Below are 20,173 nucleotides of genomic sequence, written 5' to 3' on the forward strand. Positions count from 1 at the left end.
TCTTTGTAAAAAATATTGTAAAATACTATGTATTTGGTACACTAGTGTAATGTTCAACATCATAATTCAGTCCAATCCAACACCAACACCAATACGCCGAATTTAAAAAAAAAAATACAAGTCTTCTGCTTATCGCCCGATGATGGGTTTGATTTAGTTTATATACTTGCATAATCTTGAATTGTTTAAACTTTGAATACTGTAATTGAAATATTTAAATTTTGTTACCAGTTGCAGAGTAAAAAGGTTAGATAGAAAAAAAAGGTGCCAAAGAGAACACATATACGTGTATTTTTAAACCCGGTTTCCCCGAAAGCGATTATGTAGCTCAATTTTCTTTTAAAATAAGCTTCTTACATCATGTTTTTTTTTTCCGTTTTTGGTATGAGGTCTTTAATTTTGTAGAAGAGGCTATGTATTGATACCATTACTTGGTGAGTCCGTCTATACTTTTCGTATATTTTAGTCGTCTGTCCATGGCAAGTCCTAAGATTATCACGTGTTTTAGTTTTTCGAGAGTTTTGTTGTTTATTTTTATGATCTTGTCATGGTTCTTTTTTATGTTGCTATGTAAAGTGCATATAATTTTTTTGGCATAGTGTTAGGTAGGTTTTCCATTCTAATAGTTTTTGTTCGTCTTTGTTAGTGGTTTTAGTTATAAAATTATATTAAACAGTATCGTTTATGTTTTAACAGAACAGTTCTAAGCATTAATTGCCCTTTTGCCAGTTGAATTGCTGAGTATTTTGTCATTTATGTATATTAAATAAAACAAGGGTCCCATTATTTACCCCTGGGGTACTCCAAACTCCATTGTTCTTATTTAATTTTTGTGTCTTTCGATGCTTTTTGTACGCTGTTTTCTTCCTTGTAAATAGTTATTAAACATTTTAAGCACTTGTTCTTTAACTTCACATGTTTAAATTTATTAAAATCTCTTATTTATACTGCGTGTAAGAAAACAGTTTTTATAAGTATCTTATTTCTTTAGCACTGAATTTTCTCATTATTTTATCTTTTTGACAAAAAAACAACATAATGTCGATGGAAAAAATTAAGAATGAAGTAAAAAAAGAGGTATAAATGTTCAAAAGAAAAAATAAAAAGTTGAAAATAAATCATATTTCAAGTATTTGTGAAAACATGAGAACAACAACTTCTCTTTATCAACGAAATTTTGTATTTGTATTATAAAAAAAATATCAATGTTATATTTTTCTTCTTTTGAGCAATTCATGGGTATATGATCTTACAGCATTTTGAATTACCATCAGTTGATGTTTTCATTTCAATTCAACTTTTTATATGCAACTGAGCCAAAGGAAACGTTTTTTTAATTCGTAAGACATATTATCTTACCCGTATAGAAGTGAGGATCCCTCTCCCTGAAGTGATGGTGCCTCATGGAAACATCAGAAGCCCCCGGCTGATGAAGTTGCGGGATAAGATTAAGCCAGAGTGCCATTTTGTGGCCGCGGTAGTGACTTTTCATCTTCGGTTTGAGACCTATAAAAGAAAAATCAAATGAAAAAATATTTCAAGGAGAGGCAGTAGGCAAGCGACTACGCATGAGTTGGGCATTTTATACGATGAACAAAAACACGTTTTTTGAAGGTAGATGTGTAAAAAATACCTCAAGCGACGTACTTCTGTCCAGCTCCAAAGTTCATTTCAAACAAAAATTTACTAATTATTCATTCGGTTGAATCTATCAATTTATATGAAAATCAATGAAAATTAATAAATAACAAGATAAATAATACACATTTCTTTATTGGCTTTGTAATAATTTCCTTATTATTAGCTTGAACATTTAGATACAACTTTGAAGTTGACATCCTTAAAAAACTTAATTGGGCCTACAGCTCAGGTATTTTTTGCGGTTTTACCCATAGATGTAATTTTCTTTATTCGAAAATAATTAAAAACTCTTAGGGATTAAAACATTCTTTAATAAAATATATTTATTCAAACTCTATTATTAATGATAATATTTTTAACATCTTTTGTAATTTTGTTTATTGTACAATTTCAGTTCCTGATTTATAAGTCTCGGTTGTCCTTGTTTCGTTTTAGAATATTTTTTGTGATATTTTTCTATTCTGTCCGTGTTTATTACATTTTTTTCAAGTTTTAGTTCTTTATCTACAATTACATTTATGAGTAATTTATAAATTAGTCTTAACGATTCTAGTAGAAAAAGTCCAGTTACATTTAATTATAAACTTTTTTAAAAAAGTTCTTTAGTTGGTGTTAGATAACAGAGGTCATACACTTACATTGATATTTTATTTTGCTGTTGTTGAAGTCTGTTTATGTTCTTTGTATTTCATGTTTTCCATAGTTTAAATTCACCGTTTATATAAATTATTGAATAATAAAGAAGACTCTTTTAACTACTCTCCAAAATTAATATTTATTTCAAGAATAAAGTATTTATTCCATCTGCCAGTCTGTAGCACTAAATATGTACAACACTCTTTCCTCTATCGTTCTTGCTCAAACTATAATGCTTTTCTTTCATCTATTGATATATTTAACATGCCTTTTAATTTATTTTCAAATTAATGATGACTCATTCTTTCTGGCTGTGACGCGCTCCCACTTGCTATTTAATGATACTTACGCTTACACACACCTGAACACTAACTCCCACACAAACATTTATACAAATATACACAAACACACCCTTTTGTTGTACCACAATTTAATACACGTAATTTTTTTATTTGGAAACTTCGCTGGTTTGTCTTTAAACCGTATCTTCTTTATGTTATTATAATATAATTGTTGATCGTTTGTTTCTGTAAAATAAATAAATGGCGGTTGCGTAATAGATATTTAATATTTAACATAGGCTTCCTACATTAAATTTTATTTCCGTTTTAGGAAAAATGTTTTTCAATGCAATTTTCTGTAATCACGTATAACACTTATATACATATTTTTTAAAAAAATTACTGCTTTTTCATAGCATAAATACATATTTATTAAATAACTAACTATATGTCAATAGGTATGCGCACAATATACCTTGTTTACCTATTTGGCGCCCTTTAACATCCAAAATAGCTTTTGGTAGACAATTTGCCTAACCATACGGATAAAAATAAATTTTGTTCGTTATTAAAGTAATAAGCCGAAGAACAAAGTTTATGTGAAATATGTTAAGTTTACGTGTAAGAACGTAAATTTACGATCTTGAATGAATTATATTTGTTAACTGGTTTTACTTTATTTATTTTTTCTGATCGGGTTCATATTCATACAAAAATAAACGTAGAATTACTTAATGAACAGATAACACATGTGCATTCTCCATTACTTTACCCATTGTAATATAATTTCACCAATGACTTTTTACCCTTTGTTTTTCAGAAATCATTATTTAGAAAACCACACTCACGAAGGATGGTACACTTAAAATAAAATAAAATACTTAAACTCATTAAAATAACATTATATCAACTCATTAATTAACCCAAAGAAAATTTGTTGATACTGATCCTTAAGATAAAAATAACTTTATTTAATTTACTTTCATATAACTTTGAATTATCTATCCTTACCTCTGTTTTGTATAAATACATTTAACTATTTAATAAAGATACCAGTCTCGAAGATGTCGCGAAAGCGATGAAACCGGTCACTGGATATTCCAAATTTGTGGATTAAAGTACCACTCGTGTTTTATTTATATAATAAATTACAATGAACTTCCATTAAGAATTTTCAATTACAAACTTTAATGTTTTTTATCAATAATGGCATGAACGAAAAACATATAAATATTATATTATATTCCTACATTATAATATTCCAGAGCTAAAATTTGCTATTTTGTTGGATTGACAGTATTTTAGTTGTCATTTATTTTTTCTTATCATTCTTGGTTTTAAATAAGATTTTATAATATTGTTATTTCAACTTGGATTTTATTTCATTAAATTGTATTTTTTAAAAAAATTACAAGATTCCGTTTACCAATGTTATTTTGTTGCGTTTACTCAATACCCATGCCGTGTTGTCACGTGGTTTAATTTGTTCTGTGTTTTGACGTTTTCAAAGTCACATTCCACAGTGTAACATAACCATTTGTAAAAAATGAATAAAGTACAGTATTAAATTTTTGAGCTTTGGAATCGAAAAACCACTGGTTACATTTTAGTATAGTCAAAATGCGGGTGAAACAACGCACTGATAGTAGAACGATAGTAAAACCAAAATCGTTGGTAAATTAAACTATGGTAAAACTCTACTTTTACTAACGATCAAACAACCGGGCCTAAGTTACTAATGTATATTATGAGACATTTGTAACGGAATTAGTTAATCTTAAAAAGAGAAATAGCAGTCAGATTTTTTTTTTAAATGAAATAAGAAGACTCAAATTAGTGTTTGATTTAAATATTTAAATGAATATGGTTAGAGGAAAGTTCCAAGATTGTATATAATTATATAAAAAAAATAAAATATTTTTCAATTTATAAATAAGATTTCCTATGAGGCACTGAACCAAACAAACGAGTATATAAATAAGCCAATACTTAAGAAAAAAAACACAAATAAGCTAAAAACCTATAAAGAAGGTACTCATTAACTAAGTTTCTATAGGCATCGTTTAGTTATGTTCTGGAACAACGGTCGCTAATTAATTCTGGTTGCTAGCCGTATGAATACGTCAAATCTTTAAGGGCTACGAGACCGTCGGTGCCACTCGTATGCACGCCAACATGACTAATTTAAAACCAAATTGATTTGAATTAGGAAAAAAACAGATATTTTAAAAAAAAAACAGTACATACTCAAACATCCAGTTAAAATTTCTGGAGGAGTGGAAGGGTGGAGGAATTGAGGAGTGGAGGAGTGGAGGAGTGGAGGAGTGGAGGAGTGGAGGAGTGGAGGAGTGGAAGAGTGGAGGAGTGGAGGAGTGGAGGAGTGGAGGAGTGGAGGAGTGGAGGAGTGGAGGAGTGGAGGAGTGGAGGAGTGGAGGAGTGGAGGAGTGGAGGAGTGGAGGAGTGGAGGAGTGGAGGAGTGGAGGAGTGGAGGAGTGGAGGAGTGGAGGAGTGGAGGAGTGGAGGAGTGGAGGAGTGGAGGAGTGGAGGAGTGGAGGAGTGGAGGAGTGGAGGAGTGGAGGAGTGGAGGAGTGGAGGAGTGGAGGAGTGGAGGAGTGGAGGAGTGGAGGAGTGGAGGAGTGGAGGAGTGGAGGAGTGGAGGAGTGGAGGAGTGGAGGAGTGGAGGAGTGGAGGAGTGGAGGAGTGGAGGAGTGGAGGAGTGGAGGAGTGGAGGAGTGGAGGAGTGGAGGAGTGGAGGAGTGGAGGAGTGGAGGAGTGGAGGAGTGGAGGAGTGGAGGAGTGGAGGAGTGGAGGATTTTATAAAAATTATACTGTGACGAAAGATAATACGAATTGAAACGGCATTTTAATACAGAACCTGCTGACTACAATACTCGTTTCCGTGAATTTTCTGATTTACGAAAAAAATAATGTGAAATCCTTGATTAATGGTCAGGCTGTATGTACTAAAGTGGGCCGTTCAGAATCTGAACAGGAAACCGCATGGCCAGAAGTGAGCACTTCGAGGGCCAGATCTGGCCCGCGGGCCTCAAATTTCCGATTGCTATTCTAGAAGATACTCGCAATTCAGTTTGAGTTACATAGTTTTGAATACTCAGAATGATGATCCTATTACTGTCTTTACTTGCATACTGTAACTACTAGCAAATCAACAGACCCATCGCAAACAATTATGTTAACACAAGATATTTACAGTTAGACCAGCAGTTGCAGAGTTTCATCTTATGGTGATACTCGGTTTGAGATCTGACTTCTGCTTACGTGGTCCAGATTACTTGGGGTAAACAATTTCCCTGAATTATTCATGACACCCGCCAGTCAACCATCGCATTGGTTAGTTTGGGACCAAACTGGCTAAGATGTGATTGGAGGCCAGATTTTCAAAAGAGTACGTTATTATTATATGTTCCTGCAACATACCTAAAGGAACAAAATTAAAACTTTAAATGCGAAGCGAGCAAATCCACATTTTTGTTTATTTAGGCCTCTCTTCCAAAACATTATCATGCCGATGGAAAAAAAAGAAAAATATTAATAATGTTGATGAAAATATCGATAAAAGTCATTGGGAAAGTTTTCCTTTTTTTTTCAATTGAAAACATAGCATACATAATATTCCCAAGAAAAATATTTCATGTAATATTTATTTGACCCACTAGCGGTTTTGCCTAAGTAGGCATTTTCAGGACTGGTAAATCGTTTCAAACATTTATTTTTTGACAAGGTTTGGGAGTTAATTTGAATCAATTCTTAGCATGTGATGGAAAAGTAATATGAAAAAGTACATTATTTTTCTTAAATTAAAAAGTTAAATTAATTTTATGTCTTTATATAATCACTTTGTAAAGCGCCCTTGAGATATTATATTACGAAAATGGGGCTATTTAAGTTATCCATAATTATTATTAATAAGACCATCAGGTTAGTACTTTATATTATTATTATCGTATAATTAGAATTACAAGACAAAACAGTTCATTTTTACCATAGAAAAGTTTGTTATTGTGTTTAAATTGGGATGAAACAATATTTATAAAATAACTATATTGTGTATTGAATAAACGCAAGAAAATGGAAAAAAAAATATGGTGTAAATAGAAACAAATTTTACATTCAAATGTCTGTTTTTTTTTTGTTTATTAACAAATTTTATAACATCTAAATTCTAAGACGTAGACTGACGATTTTATTCAGCATGTCGCTCTTACATGGGCCTTTCAAAATGTTTTACGATAAAACACGGCTAACATAACTCAAAATAAAACTCTTGTGAATGTTATGAAAATAAACAAGAATTTTAAATTTCAATAAAAAAAATAACAAGTTTTATGTAAAAATTATTAATTATTTTCTTCCCGCATGTCGTTTTAGTGAACACAACTAGTCGCTTTTATTCTTCCTAAAATCTGACATCACCTCACATTATCTAGTGTAAATCTTGTTTTATCATTTGTTAAGTTTTTATTTGTGATTTATTTGGAAGAAAATTAAAAGACTAATAAATGTATTCAAGAAATAGTTTGTCACATTACCTTGGATAATCCTATTGAATTATTCAAAGTTTTTTCACTAGCGTAAAACCACATACTTTTAAAGATATACAATGATAGCGTAAAGAGCAGAAAAGTGCTTAAGAAGTATTGATGTTTGCAGTCCGCAGAAAAAATATTTTTATGCTTTCAGGTGCTGACAAGAAATTTTGCAATTATCTTGACGTGAGTTGCCGAAATAAACAGTATTAGTTTTAACAAAATTTCCTCTTTATAATCCCTTAGTTGCGATTCACTCCATATAAGGATAGTTTTTTTTTAACTGCTTTAAACACATAAAATTATTTAATTTAAAGTTCATGATCAAATTCATAATGATAAAACAGAAATTTAAATCATTTTGAAAAAAATTATCTTTTAAAGATTTTTTGATGTTCATTGCGAATAACTGGACTCCAATAGAAAAACCCAGTTGATAGTACCTACCTACGAGGAATTACAACACCCTAATAAGGTTATCCTTTTCGAGATCTCCCCATTTTACGAAGTCGTTTCCTATCGTCAGCATTTTCGTTTAGGATTAAAATCTTTCAAAAAGTCGAAGAAAGTAGATTAAGCTCACATTTTTCAATAAATCAGAGAGCCAATGAAATTAGAATTTTATATGAAAACAAATCTTTGAATAGCGAAAACATTGTTTGAAGTTTTATCGCGATTCCTTACTTTAAAAGTTCGAATTAAATTTATTGTTTCCAGAGCAAATACAATCAGTTAATTAATATTTTAACTAATTTATAACCTACATTACTTTCTTGATTAAATGTTTTTGTTCTGATTGATTATTTCTTTTTTATAGATCTTCAATTCGCATTAAAAATACGTTGCTTATCTTATGCAGTTTATTAGATTTTCTGTGAATTTTCCAGTTGATATAAATTACTTACAGTATTTTAAGAACGTTCAAAGCTTTGTAGATAAGCACTGGTTTGAAGTCTTAAGTTATTTGAAATGAATCAATAAAGATGAGTTTATGTTTACAAATTTCAACAAAGAAGAAAATATTTTAGAGGAAGAAATATGGAAATCAAGGCATTTACAGAGTTTATGACTTGTATAAATATTACACGTGTGTAAAGTAGCCACTCAAACCAGCCAATGACAGGTCATAAGCCCTATATATGTCTTGACTTTTATATTTCCTTATCTAAAATGTTCTCTATCTCTGTTGAAATTTGTTAATTTAAATGACTTTCTAGGGGATAAATCCGGTCCTTTATCTACAAACATTCTGACAAACTCAAAATATTGTGACAAAACCAACTGATCCAAGAAGTCTGAAATTGTGAAATTGTTTTCTGGCGTTGCATTGTATGTAAAATAATTCAATCATTTGAATCTTTCTAAAAGAACCAAGCATTCAGCTTTTTTTAGATTTAAGAAATTTGGATGTTCAAACATAGGCAAATTGAATAGAATGTTTAGTTGTGTTCAAAGTCACCACTTAAATCAGCCAATGACAGGTCATAAGTCTTGTTAATGACTAGACTTTCATATTTCCTTTTCTAAAATGTTCTTCATTCCTGTTGAAATTTGTTAATATTACTAGGAGCATAAATAATTCAGCCAGATGTATATCACCATCATCAATAAATATTTCAGCCCTTTTACTAGACAAAAGTTGAAATATGGATGGGTTGAGGAAATGTGAATGTTTGAACAGAGGAAAAAGAGTAAAAGTTCTCCAGGGTATGCTTGGCTACAACAGTTTAGAGAATAGAAGGTAGGTGTATTTAACTACACATTTTTATCAATTGTTGCGCGGTATGATCGATAATTCTGATATTATGATGAGCAGTGGTTTGTGTGTTCCTGATTATTACCTAAGACAGCGTCGGCATAGATTGTTTCATATTCCGATAAACAGGACAAACCTGCCGATGGTTATGCCTGTTGGAAGGGCTATCTCTATGCTGAACAACATCGCTCTGGCTGTTGAAGGGGTTTCCGGAGCAGGATTCTCCTACTATTTTGACAAGAGTTTCTTTTTGTATTTTTTGTCTTTTTATAATATGTACGTATTCAATTATAGTTTGTAATGTATGTAAATTAATTGAATTAAAAAAGGTTACACAACTTGTTAAGGAGGAAGGTTGCGCAACTCCACCAACCTGCTGATGCTGATGCGTGACTAAGATGTACTATACAATCCGCGTGGATGAATAGTTTATATTCTAATAACTCAGGTTGGAGTTCGATTCCCCACGAGGTCCATTTTTTTCGAAATAATATTTTTTTATTCTTACATTAATTTGTTAATCAAATAGTCATTTTAAATTCAAAAATATGTTTACTGTAGTTACTAGCCGCTAGAGCTATTTGCTATGAATTATTAATTAAATATAAAATAGACTCTCTTTAGGATGTACAATACCGATGCTATGGTCATTTTATCAGAATTTTTGCACCTTACCAATCTAAAAACTCACTGCTCGCTACTGAAACATAGTGTGCAGAGTGGCCATTTTACCCAGCCAATAAAAAGTTTTAGGCCATTTAAATGCCTAGATTTTCGTATTCCATTCTCAAAAAGGTTTTTCCTCTCGGTTGCAAAAAAATTCAATCATAGGCAGAATAGTGAATGTTTCACTCTAAAGTGGCTACATAAACCAGTCAAAAAGGTATCATCAGCCCTGTAAATGCCTAGGCTTTTATATTTCTTGCTAAAAATGATTTTTTTTCTCTGTTGCAATGAATTTAAATCTTGACAATTCCCCAGGGAGTGAAATCGAGCCTTGTCAAAAATATTTTTGTTCATAAATATAAATTGAAATAGCTGCTTCGGAAAAAACTCATTTTAACTGCAAGAAAAACATAGTTGAGTCTGTATTTTTTTCATTGATGTCTGTCATAATGTTACTAATGATTTTTAATACATGAAAGTTAATGAAATCACTATGTTAATTTCGGTCCAATTGAATCGTCACTGTTTGTTCAATGATTTAATTGTTAGTCTCGGTAATTTGGGATGATTACACCTTGTTAAAATATTGGTACATGAACAGCGCGTGAAATAATACAATTTCAAATTTATCATTATGAGAAACTTTATTTTTTTATTTTTTATTTTATCAAAAAAAACGTACAAAATTTAAAATACAAATTATCAAGTCCTGCTGAACTGCATAAAATGCAGTTCGTCAGCAGATGCTTATAGTTAAATTTTAATTTATATATACAGTTTACCCTGAAGATGGCTCCTGCAATGGTAGCCGAAACGTTGTAACAAATCTAATGCACACGGTATTACCCAAAAAACAAACATATTGAAAACAGTGATCGTGAAAACCTTTGCACCTATTTTATACTTCTCTTTCTACCATTTAGTTGAATCAACAACATTTTGAGTATGTCCAAATGTTTTCAGACATGGCTGAATTTCTCTCCCTGGGGAGTTATTAAGATTGCAATATGGAGGGAAAACATTGTAAATAAGAAAATATATATGTCTAGGCATTTACAAGACCTAGAATCTTAGACTCACGGGTCAAAGGTCCGTGGTTCGAATCTCAGTCTATCGCAACTTAATTCCCCTTTTCTAATAGTGAGTTATATACAACTCGTTGAAAATGGCCCAAAAATGAAATATTTGGGTTTATCTGAAGAACGCTAGTATTTACATTTTCTCAAAAAAGAATAATTAACGAATTAAAAAAAAAATATTTTTCACGCAACTGTGTGATATTTTTAAAGCTGTGAAACGTTGAGTCGTTTCCGGGTGGTTTCACAATCGGATTTCTCCAAAGTTTATTTCTTATTTCTGTAAACTAATCCAACTTTCGCAAAACTCCTGGGAAAGGGGATTCAGTTGTTTGTATTGACCAACAAACGAAAGTATTTCTTTGTTTGATAACTAATCACTTTAATACGGATCGTTCTAAAAGACACAGAAAAACAAGTTCTAGAAAACGGAATATTTCATGTTAACTCACTTTAAATAAATTCGCCCATTTCAAAGTGGAAAAATTATGAAACATTTTTATTTATCTTGATTCGACGTTCTTTTTTAAATTTGATGTGACAAGGGTATGAAAGGGGTTAATTAAAAGCAAAACAAAACTGATATTTGTATGTATCAACTTTTATAAAACTCAATTAGGAGAATCATGATAGCTTAATTTGAAAACACAATACTCATTTTGAAAAATTTACCTTTGATTTACAGTATCATTGCGCCATTTAACGACAAGTCTACAGCAAAAAAGATTTACAAGATATTTGTTTGCTTACTATCATGACATGATTATTCTTAAACTTTTCTTTTTATTTAAAAATGTTTTTTCCTTTTTTGTTTTTTCATATTTATGTATTTATTTCGTTATTATTTTTGGTTGCTTTTATGTATTTACCTGCTTGTTACTATTGTTATAGTTATGCAATTTTTATAATTTTTTGTTATGTTTCTATATATGTATTTTTTTAATTTTTTTTTTCATATTTATGTTCAATATATATTAAAGGCAATTTCTGCCGTTTATGTAAAAAAATAAATAAAAATAAATAAATGACCGTGTCTACTTAAACTCCGAACACCTAACGTTCTTACGAACCTCATTAAACCTTGCCATCCTTCGATTCAACAAACAATTTTAGAGGTGGTTATTTATAGTTAAAAATATTTATTTTTGTTATATTTATTAGATACATTTATGAAGCAATGATGATATTGAGATAAAAAATAATTTATTTAAATTTAGTCAAAAACGGATTTTTATTATGGTACCAAATTTTAGAGCTTGGAAAATATTAACGTAATAAGTATTTGTGAAACTGCAATAACTGACATATACCATATTGATTTATATACGTTACAGACATTATAATATACATTAGTAATGCAAACCGAAAAAAACGGGAGGTGAAATATTATTTTATGTTAAAAATAATCTTGAATAAATAAAAACAAAAATTGATTGCGCTGATAATGTTTGTTAATATGTGTGTGTTTTTAATATGTTTTTTTATAAATTAAATCGAAAACGAAAGGGATATAAATTTTAATCCTCTGGAGTGCAATGATGCAACAATTTTACAATATAAAAATATGTATTTACCTACGCGTTTTCGTCTATTCGACAAAGGTTACCTAACCTGTCTAAGGTTAATAATATTTTGTTGAACCATATTATTTTTCCCAACTCAACACAGAACCAATGGAATTAGAACGTTTCTACCAATAAATGTAAAAAAATCAGTTGTTTTTAAATGAACAGCGCATAGAATTAAAAAAATAGTACAAAAACTGCATACGCGCATCAAACAGAAGACGACTAAACTACTCTTAAACGAGTAGTTTTATGTTTTGACCCATTAGTTTCTTTGTAGACGTCTCTCAAAACGCAACTCCCGATTTTAATTCAACTGTACCGTGCTATGTCGTTTTAAAGTATAAAAATGCTAATGAGATCAACAAGAAACAGGATGGGATTACATTTCATGTATAAGTAGGTAGCGAATGCATGTGTAAGTAGCTAATGCACTCAAAATGTTTATTATTTTCCCACCTGTTAGATTGTCAAAGAAAACAAAATGGACATATTGTTAGTGTTGTCAGGGAAGTCAATTTTTTTACGCTTCTTTTTATTAAAAAGAACATCAAATATTATTTTAAATTAAGTGAAAATATCCGCATTATGTAAAATAAAATTTGTTTTATATTTAAAGTTCATTAATTCAATTACTCTTATTATATGATCCTTTATTTATCTACTCTGTTGTGTCAATCAATGTTTCCGCGTGTACTTTAAAATTTTAGAGAAATTAACAAACTGCTTTTTTTAAATATATCTATCTTACATTTGTGTTTTGGTTATATTTTTCTCAATTTGGCAACATAACGCGGCGACTTCACGCATGCGCGCGGCGAAAGTGGGGCAAAGTGGGGGAATTTTCGAACACAGTCCGATGTATTCAAATATGATTTTCCGCTCCTTCTGGACTATTCTTAATTATATTGAACAGGGTTTTCAATTGAGGGCGCATAAACTTTAAATTGATGTTTTTTTTATATTATTCGATCGGCCCATGATCCCGTCAGACCAAAATCCACACCGTACGGCATTTTCCGGATGCATTTGCCATTGATGGATCTCATATGGTCGTGATTTAATCAAAAGTGCCAATTTTACTTGTTAACATAGATAGCCATTCATCCAAAAATGGTCCTCGTCGCTGAAGATGATTTTCCGTCTGAAACCTACTTAGCGAACTGAGCACATATTTTAATAGTAAAATTAAATGATTTGCACTTCCTGCACAACACTGTAACTTTATAACTTGTTCAACGTTAATTATTAAAACCTTCAAATTTGACAGCTGTAGCTCTACCACCATGGCCGCTTACCACTGACAAAGGTCAACCGTCCCTATTGAAAAATCCTATATAAATAAGAAATAGTTTCTTTGTTTGGTTAATCAATAACACTTAATTTTAATTTTAAATTTAATCAAATTGTATTTTTTCAAATGTAAAAACAAACAAATGAAGGTATTTGAAAAGTACAAAAATTGAAAACAAAAAAATATTGAAAATTTTGGCATGAAAATTAAATTCGTATTTACTTTTTTCGTTAGACGACCATGGTATCATTTGATAAATAAAGGTGTTTAATGGGTTTTTTTTTTACATAAAACTGAAAAAAAGTTTACTCTTTCAAATAACTTTTATAACAGCTTCAAATCTAGGAAACCGATGGAAAAATATTTTAAAAGTTTACTGTTAGTAAAATCGTCGATGAAGACTGTTTGAGTTTTATATCAATCTATTGAAAGCAAATCTAAAACAATATAAAGAATTGTAAGTCGAAAGAAAAACTAAAAGATCTTTTTTTTTCTTTACCAACTCTTTGGATATTTTATAAAATTCATACAAAGTTTTGACATTATTTGAATAAAATAATATAATTCATCTGAAAAAGAACTAAAATAATACTGACGTTTAAACATAGACAGAACGATAGTGTAAAAGTGCTAATTTTAACCAGCCAACAACAGGTCATATGTCTAAGATAATATGTATTTATGCGTTTTAAGACATTTAAAGATGTATTGATTCGGCTAACCACTGTTGATTTCAACTTTTAATGTAGCTCTTTGAGATGAAAATATGGAAGTAGTGGCATTTACAAAGCTTTTGACCTGACGTTGGCTGGTTTAAATGATCACATAACACTTATTTGTTTATAAATTTGTATAAACCACTTAATTTTTTTTTAAATTACACTTCGACCGGTTTCGAGGTTACTACCTCATCGTCAGGAATTTAACTAACTTATAATTACACGCGTTGCTATTTATATAATAAAATATTGTATGAAAGAGACAGAAAATTGAAAGAAAGAGAGAGAAAGAAGATAAAATAAATCATAACGGGAATAGTTTTAAAAGAGGACTCGAAGTTAAATTTAATTGATTATTTATTATCTGAAGTTTTTGATTAATGGCTTTACTAATTTCTAATCGTTCTAAATTATCTAAACGAAAACCATACATGTCTCTTTCATACAATATTTTATTATATAAATAGCAACGCGTGTAATTATAAGTTAGTTAAATTCCTGACGATGAGGTAGTAACCTCGAAACCGGTCGAAGTGTAATTTTTAAAAAAATTAAGTGGTTTATACAAATTAATAAACAAATAAGTGTAAAATGTCATACCACAAAGTGAAAAATATTTTTGATAACAATAATAGATCACATAACAAACTGATGAACTTTACATTTATTACAAAAGAGATACAAAGCATTTTTGAGATGGTGAAATGGGAGTCTAGGCATTCATAGAGCTTATGATTCGTGATTGACTTGTTTCACGAATCACTTTGTACACTGTGTAACATGCACCATTCTGCCTATGTTTGAACATACATATTTCAAGCATTTCATTAATCGGAAGAAAAAAAAGGTTGCCCTCAGGTAAAAATCCTGAATATGGAAGATGGAGATAGGTCTGCCTAGTTGTGCAGTGGTTGATGTATCCGCTTACCATTCTTGAGGTTTTGGGTTCTAATTCTGGCTGCGTGACGAGAAATACTGATTTTGAAGATTGTTTAAACTACACAACACTATTGTTCATCAACTGGCACCTGAAGCGTATAACTGATCACCTTGGCTTCATGTAACCGATAATTAAAATACGCTGCATTTGGTCTACCAATGCAGTACCCTGTGCAGTTACGATGATGATTTAATATGTTGACATTTTTTTTCTTTATTTCACTTACTATGCAACAAACCGTTTAAAAATACCTAATACTACCAATATGATAACCAACAATGAAGTATTGCGTAGAACCACTACGAATAAAGAACTATTCACCACCATTAAGCTCCGTAAGATGTCATATTTTGGCTTTGAGTTGAGAAGGTGATGAATATGCCACACTTCAACTTGTGATGAAGAGAAAGATCAAGGGACGTAGAGGGATGAAAAGAAAACAGCTATCCTGGCTTCTAAACATCCGAGGATGGATGGACTAGGATAAAAATTGTGGAAGACCTGTTTTGCACTGATCGGGATAGGGAAACTTTCTCCTAAGTGGTCGTCAACGTCAGGGGGACCCGAAAAAACACGCGAAGAAGATGGAAACATAATTATTTAACAGCATGTCCCTATGTTTTTTTTTCAAATGTCTGAACTTCAGAATATTATGTCTTTTGCTTGAAATAACATTATCTTACGTCATCGAGTGTAAAGGTATTTAGCCTTTTAAGAGTTAAAAACCGAATATGTAGATTCAAACTATGTATACACTTTTATAAAGGCACTAAGGTTGGTCCCGCGTGTGGTCATAAATTCACGCCTATCTACATTGCGAATAAAATATTAAACACACGAATCATAAAAACCTTAATAAACAATCGGCAACCTATAAATGTGAAAAAAATAAAATTCCTTCATTACACGCCGCTCTGCGCCAAGTTTCCCGAAATTATACTTAAGCCATGTCTTTTTCTCATTTGTCATTAATGGCATTCCAAAACTCACGTTTTGGTTCGGTATTACTAAAAGAATTACGTTTATTCCCGTTCTTTGTTTAGATCTGTATGATTTCCCTTTTTTGGTATTGAAATTTCCTCACGTGTAGATATGTTATGTTCTAATTTTTATTTTTTAATTTTTATAAGAAACCATGTTTGTAACATACCCTAAAATAAACAAATAGGTAGTATAACTACAAATATTTAAATAGAAGTAATAATTGTTGCCAATAATAATGGTAGGTAACGCCGAGTAGTAACAAGGAAATACATGGATACTGTAAAGCCTTTCGATAACATATTCTGGTATCGACAAACTTTCTCTTCTTCTTTTCCACATCCGTTCCTAATCGTAGCATGTGGACCAATTGCCTTCAGCAGACCCTATCGCCAGCCAGCAATCTTGCCTCCTCCAACATCAATCCAGCGTCTCTTCGTTTTGCCGAATAAAGTCGAAAGATCATCATCGACGGCCTTCCAGGACGACCGCAGGTTTAAAGAACAGGAAATTTGAATTAAGGTTCTTTTGAGTTATAAATATATTATGTATACTTTTGTTGAAAAACGACATCCGTTATTGTTTCTACTAATAATGAAGTTCATGCAAAAACGTTCTACAAATCAATTAAAATATGTGTGAGTTATTACAAAATAACGAAAAGCCCCACCATTTACCATCAAATACCTACGAGTATGTTGGAAATAGATTAAATAAGATAAATATTACAAGTGTATGACTTACCAAAGGATAAATAACGCTGCGAGCTTGGTTCATATAGTGCCCAAGGAACCCCTTTATATTGAGTCCTTTCTCTTCCATAGTCTGCATACTGAGGAGGGGCTGGGTCACCAGGTTTGGGATTTGGGTCTCCAGTCTTAGCGTAAGTGACTAGCAGAGAAAGCAGAGCCTCAGCAACAGCACCGTCTTGGCGACTATAGTTAGCGGGGAAGTATGGCAAACCCCCAACAAGAGGAAGTCCAAGAGCGTAAGGTATCTGTTCACCTCTTACGCTCCCAAGTCGCTAAGAAAAGAATAAACACAAATAAACTTTTTTTTCGATGTTTCATTGTGAATTCGAAATATACAATCATACATGATTTTTTACATAATCAATTGTTGATTTTTAGGGTAATAAAAAACAAAGTTTTCACCAGTTATATCACAAAACTCGAAAATGAATAAATGATAGAGTAATTTGCTTTTACGTTTGTAAGATAAAAGAAAATAAAGCGAAAGTCGGAACGTTAACGTTTGAATGAAAACATTTCTGTTAAATTAATAATCATTGTGTTTTTGTCAAAATTAATAAATTGGTTGCCTTAAATGATAAGTTCTTTATTTTAACAAAAATGCAACAATTGTGCCCAACATTCTTGCTACTTTATTATAATGTCCTCATATTCAAGATATGTTCTTTTTATTAAATTAGAATAGGAATATATTTCTCATATTACGTTTTCTATATACATTTATTTACTTTTACATAAACGATATAAATTGCCATTAACATAAACGTAGAATAATGAAAAAAAAACGTACGTACGTATATATACATATATATAAATACATCATCAAAATGATAAAATTGAATAACTATAATAGTAGTCACAAGTAAATACACATAAGTAATCAAAAATATTTACGAAATATATACACAAATATGAAAAAGCAAAAAAGAAAAAAAAGATACAGAAAAAAGTTTTAAAAAATTTATAGCGAGAGAAAAAAAGAAATCAAACTAGTTTTATAACTGTCAAGTCCAGAACCAAATATATCAGCCTTATCCTTACACTGATAACCATATCTGTGGAGCCTAGGGATAGGTGAGTGCATGGGATAGTTGGTCTTGGAACTTGCAGAAAAAAAGGAGATCTGTGGAGGGTATGACGCCTAGGTACACGGAAACAGACCAACTATAGCCAATCTGGACAGTCAATTAATGAATTTATCACTTTACAAAGTAATATTACGCCTGTTCAAATTCTTCCGAGAAAAAGTTTAAAATATTTGCCAAAGATAACAATTGATTGTTATTCAATAAAGCAGCTAGAATATTTAGTTAAATATGCATATATTTGATCAATTTCTTCCGGACGCCCTCAAGTAAATCAGAAGGTATACTGTAATAGGGCAACCAGACTAGAGGAATATATCCATGTATATATATTCTAACCGGAAAGCAATAAAATGACATTATTTTTTAGCTTTTTTCGCGCCAGTGGTTCTTAGTAAAAAAGGTTAAAAATATATATTTTGATACTTTTCGCTGCGTATAAATGAGTGAAAAGATAAATAAATTTGTTTAAGATGAAAAATAATTTAAAAAAGAGATACAAGAGAAAAAAAAATCTTGCCGTTTTTGACACTTACCTGTGGATAATCGCCATCTTTTGACTGATAAGCGAAATGAAAGAGATAAGTTGTAGCTCCTCGCCGCGCGTGCAGACCAGCCACTCTCAGTAACGGGGCAGCCGTATGGCCATCACTGAGGGCCTCCATAGTCGAATCTCTGATGTTGATAGGATGCTGAATCGGCTTCTCCCAGTCCGTGTACTCATTTCTCACAGCCGCGTAAATTTCATTTAGATGATAAACAAAGGAATTTCTAACGAAAGTTCTTAACACTCTATTTCTATAGTCTTCTTCAAAACCATATTGTATATCCGTAGCACTGAAATCGTAGTAACTTTCAGTAGTCGTTACACCTAGAATTAAACTACACGTTATAAAACTGTCACTCGCCACTTCCATGGCATAAACTGGGTCGGGCATATCTTGCTCAACTGGGTGAAATGGACCCCATCGTGGAATAAAACTGGCTTCGTCGATTCTAACATCTAATAATGCTTCTAACGGTTTATCTTCAAGGCATGTCGTGATATCTTCATCTTCGGGCGTAGAACCTTTGGCTTCCAATTCTATATTACATCCTAATTGTTCGGCGACTGCAGCTCGTTGGGAGTCTGGATCTTGAACGAGAGCCCAAGGGCTCAGAGCACTTCCACTAAGCAAAACGAGCCGATGGATGAGACCTAAAATAAAATAAATAAAGACAATTGATTTCAACATGACGTATTATGTTCATGTAATATTTATTTAAACGTTTAACAAACGGTATTGGTAAAGTTCATATACATAAAATTACCTCTGGCTTCATTAGTGAGTAAAAGCAGATTTGCTAGAGCTGCTCCGTGGGCATGTCCCACGAGAGTAAGACGAGAAGGATCTCCTCCGAAACTTTCTAGATTATGTTTAGCCCAACGCAAAGCTGCAGAAAGATCCCGTAAGGCTAGATTACCCCCAGTGTTGCCAGGTCGGTTACCCGGTCGAGTTTTCAAAAATCCTAGCAAAAAAGAAAACGTATAAAACTTAAATAAAAGAAACATGTTTGAATTACAAATATTTTATTTTTGGTAATATTTTACCTAATAAACCTAATCTAAAATTTAGAGTCAGAACGATGACGTGTCCATGCGATGCCAAAACAGAGCCATCGTAAGGATTACCGGAGCCCCACTCGTAGGAGTCTCCGTGCACCCACACTAACACAGCATAAGGAGCTTCCACTCCTCGGTTACCTGTGAAAAAAATAATTAAATTAATTAAAATATTTTTACAAGTGATGGAAAACCTTTTTAAGTATACAATATGAAAGTCTGAGTACTTATAAAACTCATGTGACCTGTAATTGGCTTTAATATTACCTTGAAACAATTTTATAACTCTGTTGAAAATGTTGAATTTGAACTGAATAAATATTTGCACAAACTCAAATATTTCTCCTTTTCATTTAATATTGTTACCAATGGCAATTTTTTTTCCTCTTTTTTTCAAATTAAACCCCAATTTAAACTATTTTGGATAAAATCTTGTAATTGATTTTGTTTGCTATGATGTTATATTAATTCTTATTAATTAACCGAGCAGCAATTAATTTATTGAACAATTTGAGTATTTTATCCGAACTTTTTCGTGAATGCCGTACATAAGATCTTATATAAGTATTTATAAAAACACTGCCTATCCGCACCTAATTATGTATAGAACACTGTATTGGTATACCAACCG

The 20,173-nt window shown here is 31.4% G+C and overlaps 1 protein-coding gene across 1 annotated transcript in view; it reads right to left on the reverse strand.

The window, feature by feature from the left end:
* LOC148283168 (neuroligin-1-like) overlaps window positions 1-20,173 on the reverse strand; it is a 140,261-nt gene that overhangs the window by 36,059 nt on the left and 84,029 nt on the right. Inside the window, exons 5-9 of the mRNA XM_088223918.1 lie at window positions 19,531-19,683; window positions 19,251-19,448; window positions 18,476-19,137; window positions 16,847-17,126; window positions 1,360-1,506 (exon numbers count right to left, since the gene is read on the reverse strand). Coding sequence (XP_088080044.1) covers window positions 1,360-1,506; window positions 16,847-17,126; window positions 18,476-19,137; window positions 19,251-19,448; window positions 19,531-19,683 — 1,440 coding nt within the window. The remainder of the gene's footprint in view (window positions 1-1,359; window positions 1,507-16,846; window positions 17,127-18,475; window positions 19,138-19,250; window positions 19,449-19,530; window positions 19,684-20,173) is intronic.

Source organism: Micrasema longulum, unplaced genomic scaffold (assembly GCF_059751315.1).
Source record: "Micrasema longulum isolate JH-2025_06_02 unplaced genomic scaffold, ASM5975131v1 h1tg000256l, whole genome shotgun sequence".
In the NCBI taxonomy this organism is placed as follows: Eukaryota; Metazoa; Arthropoda; class Insecta; order Trichoptera; family Brachycentridae; genus Micrasema; species Micrasema longulum.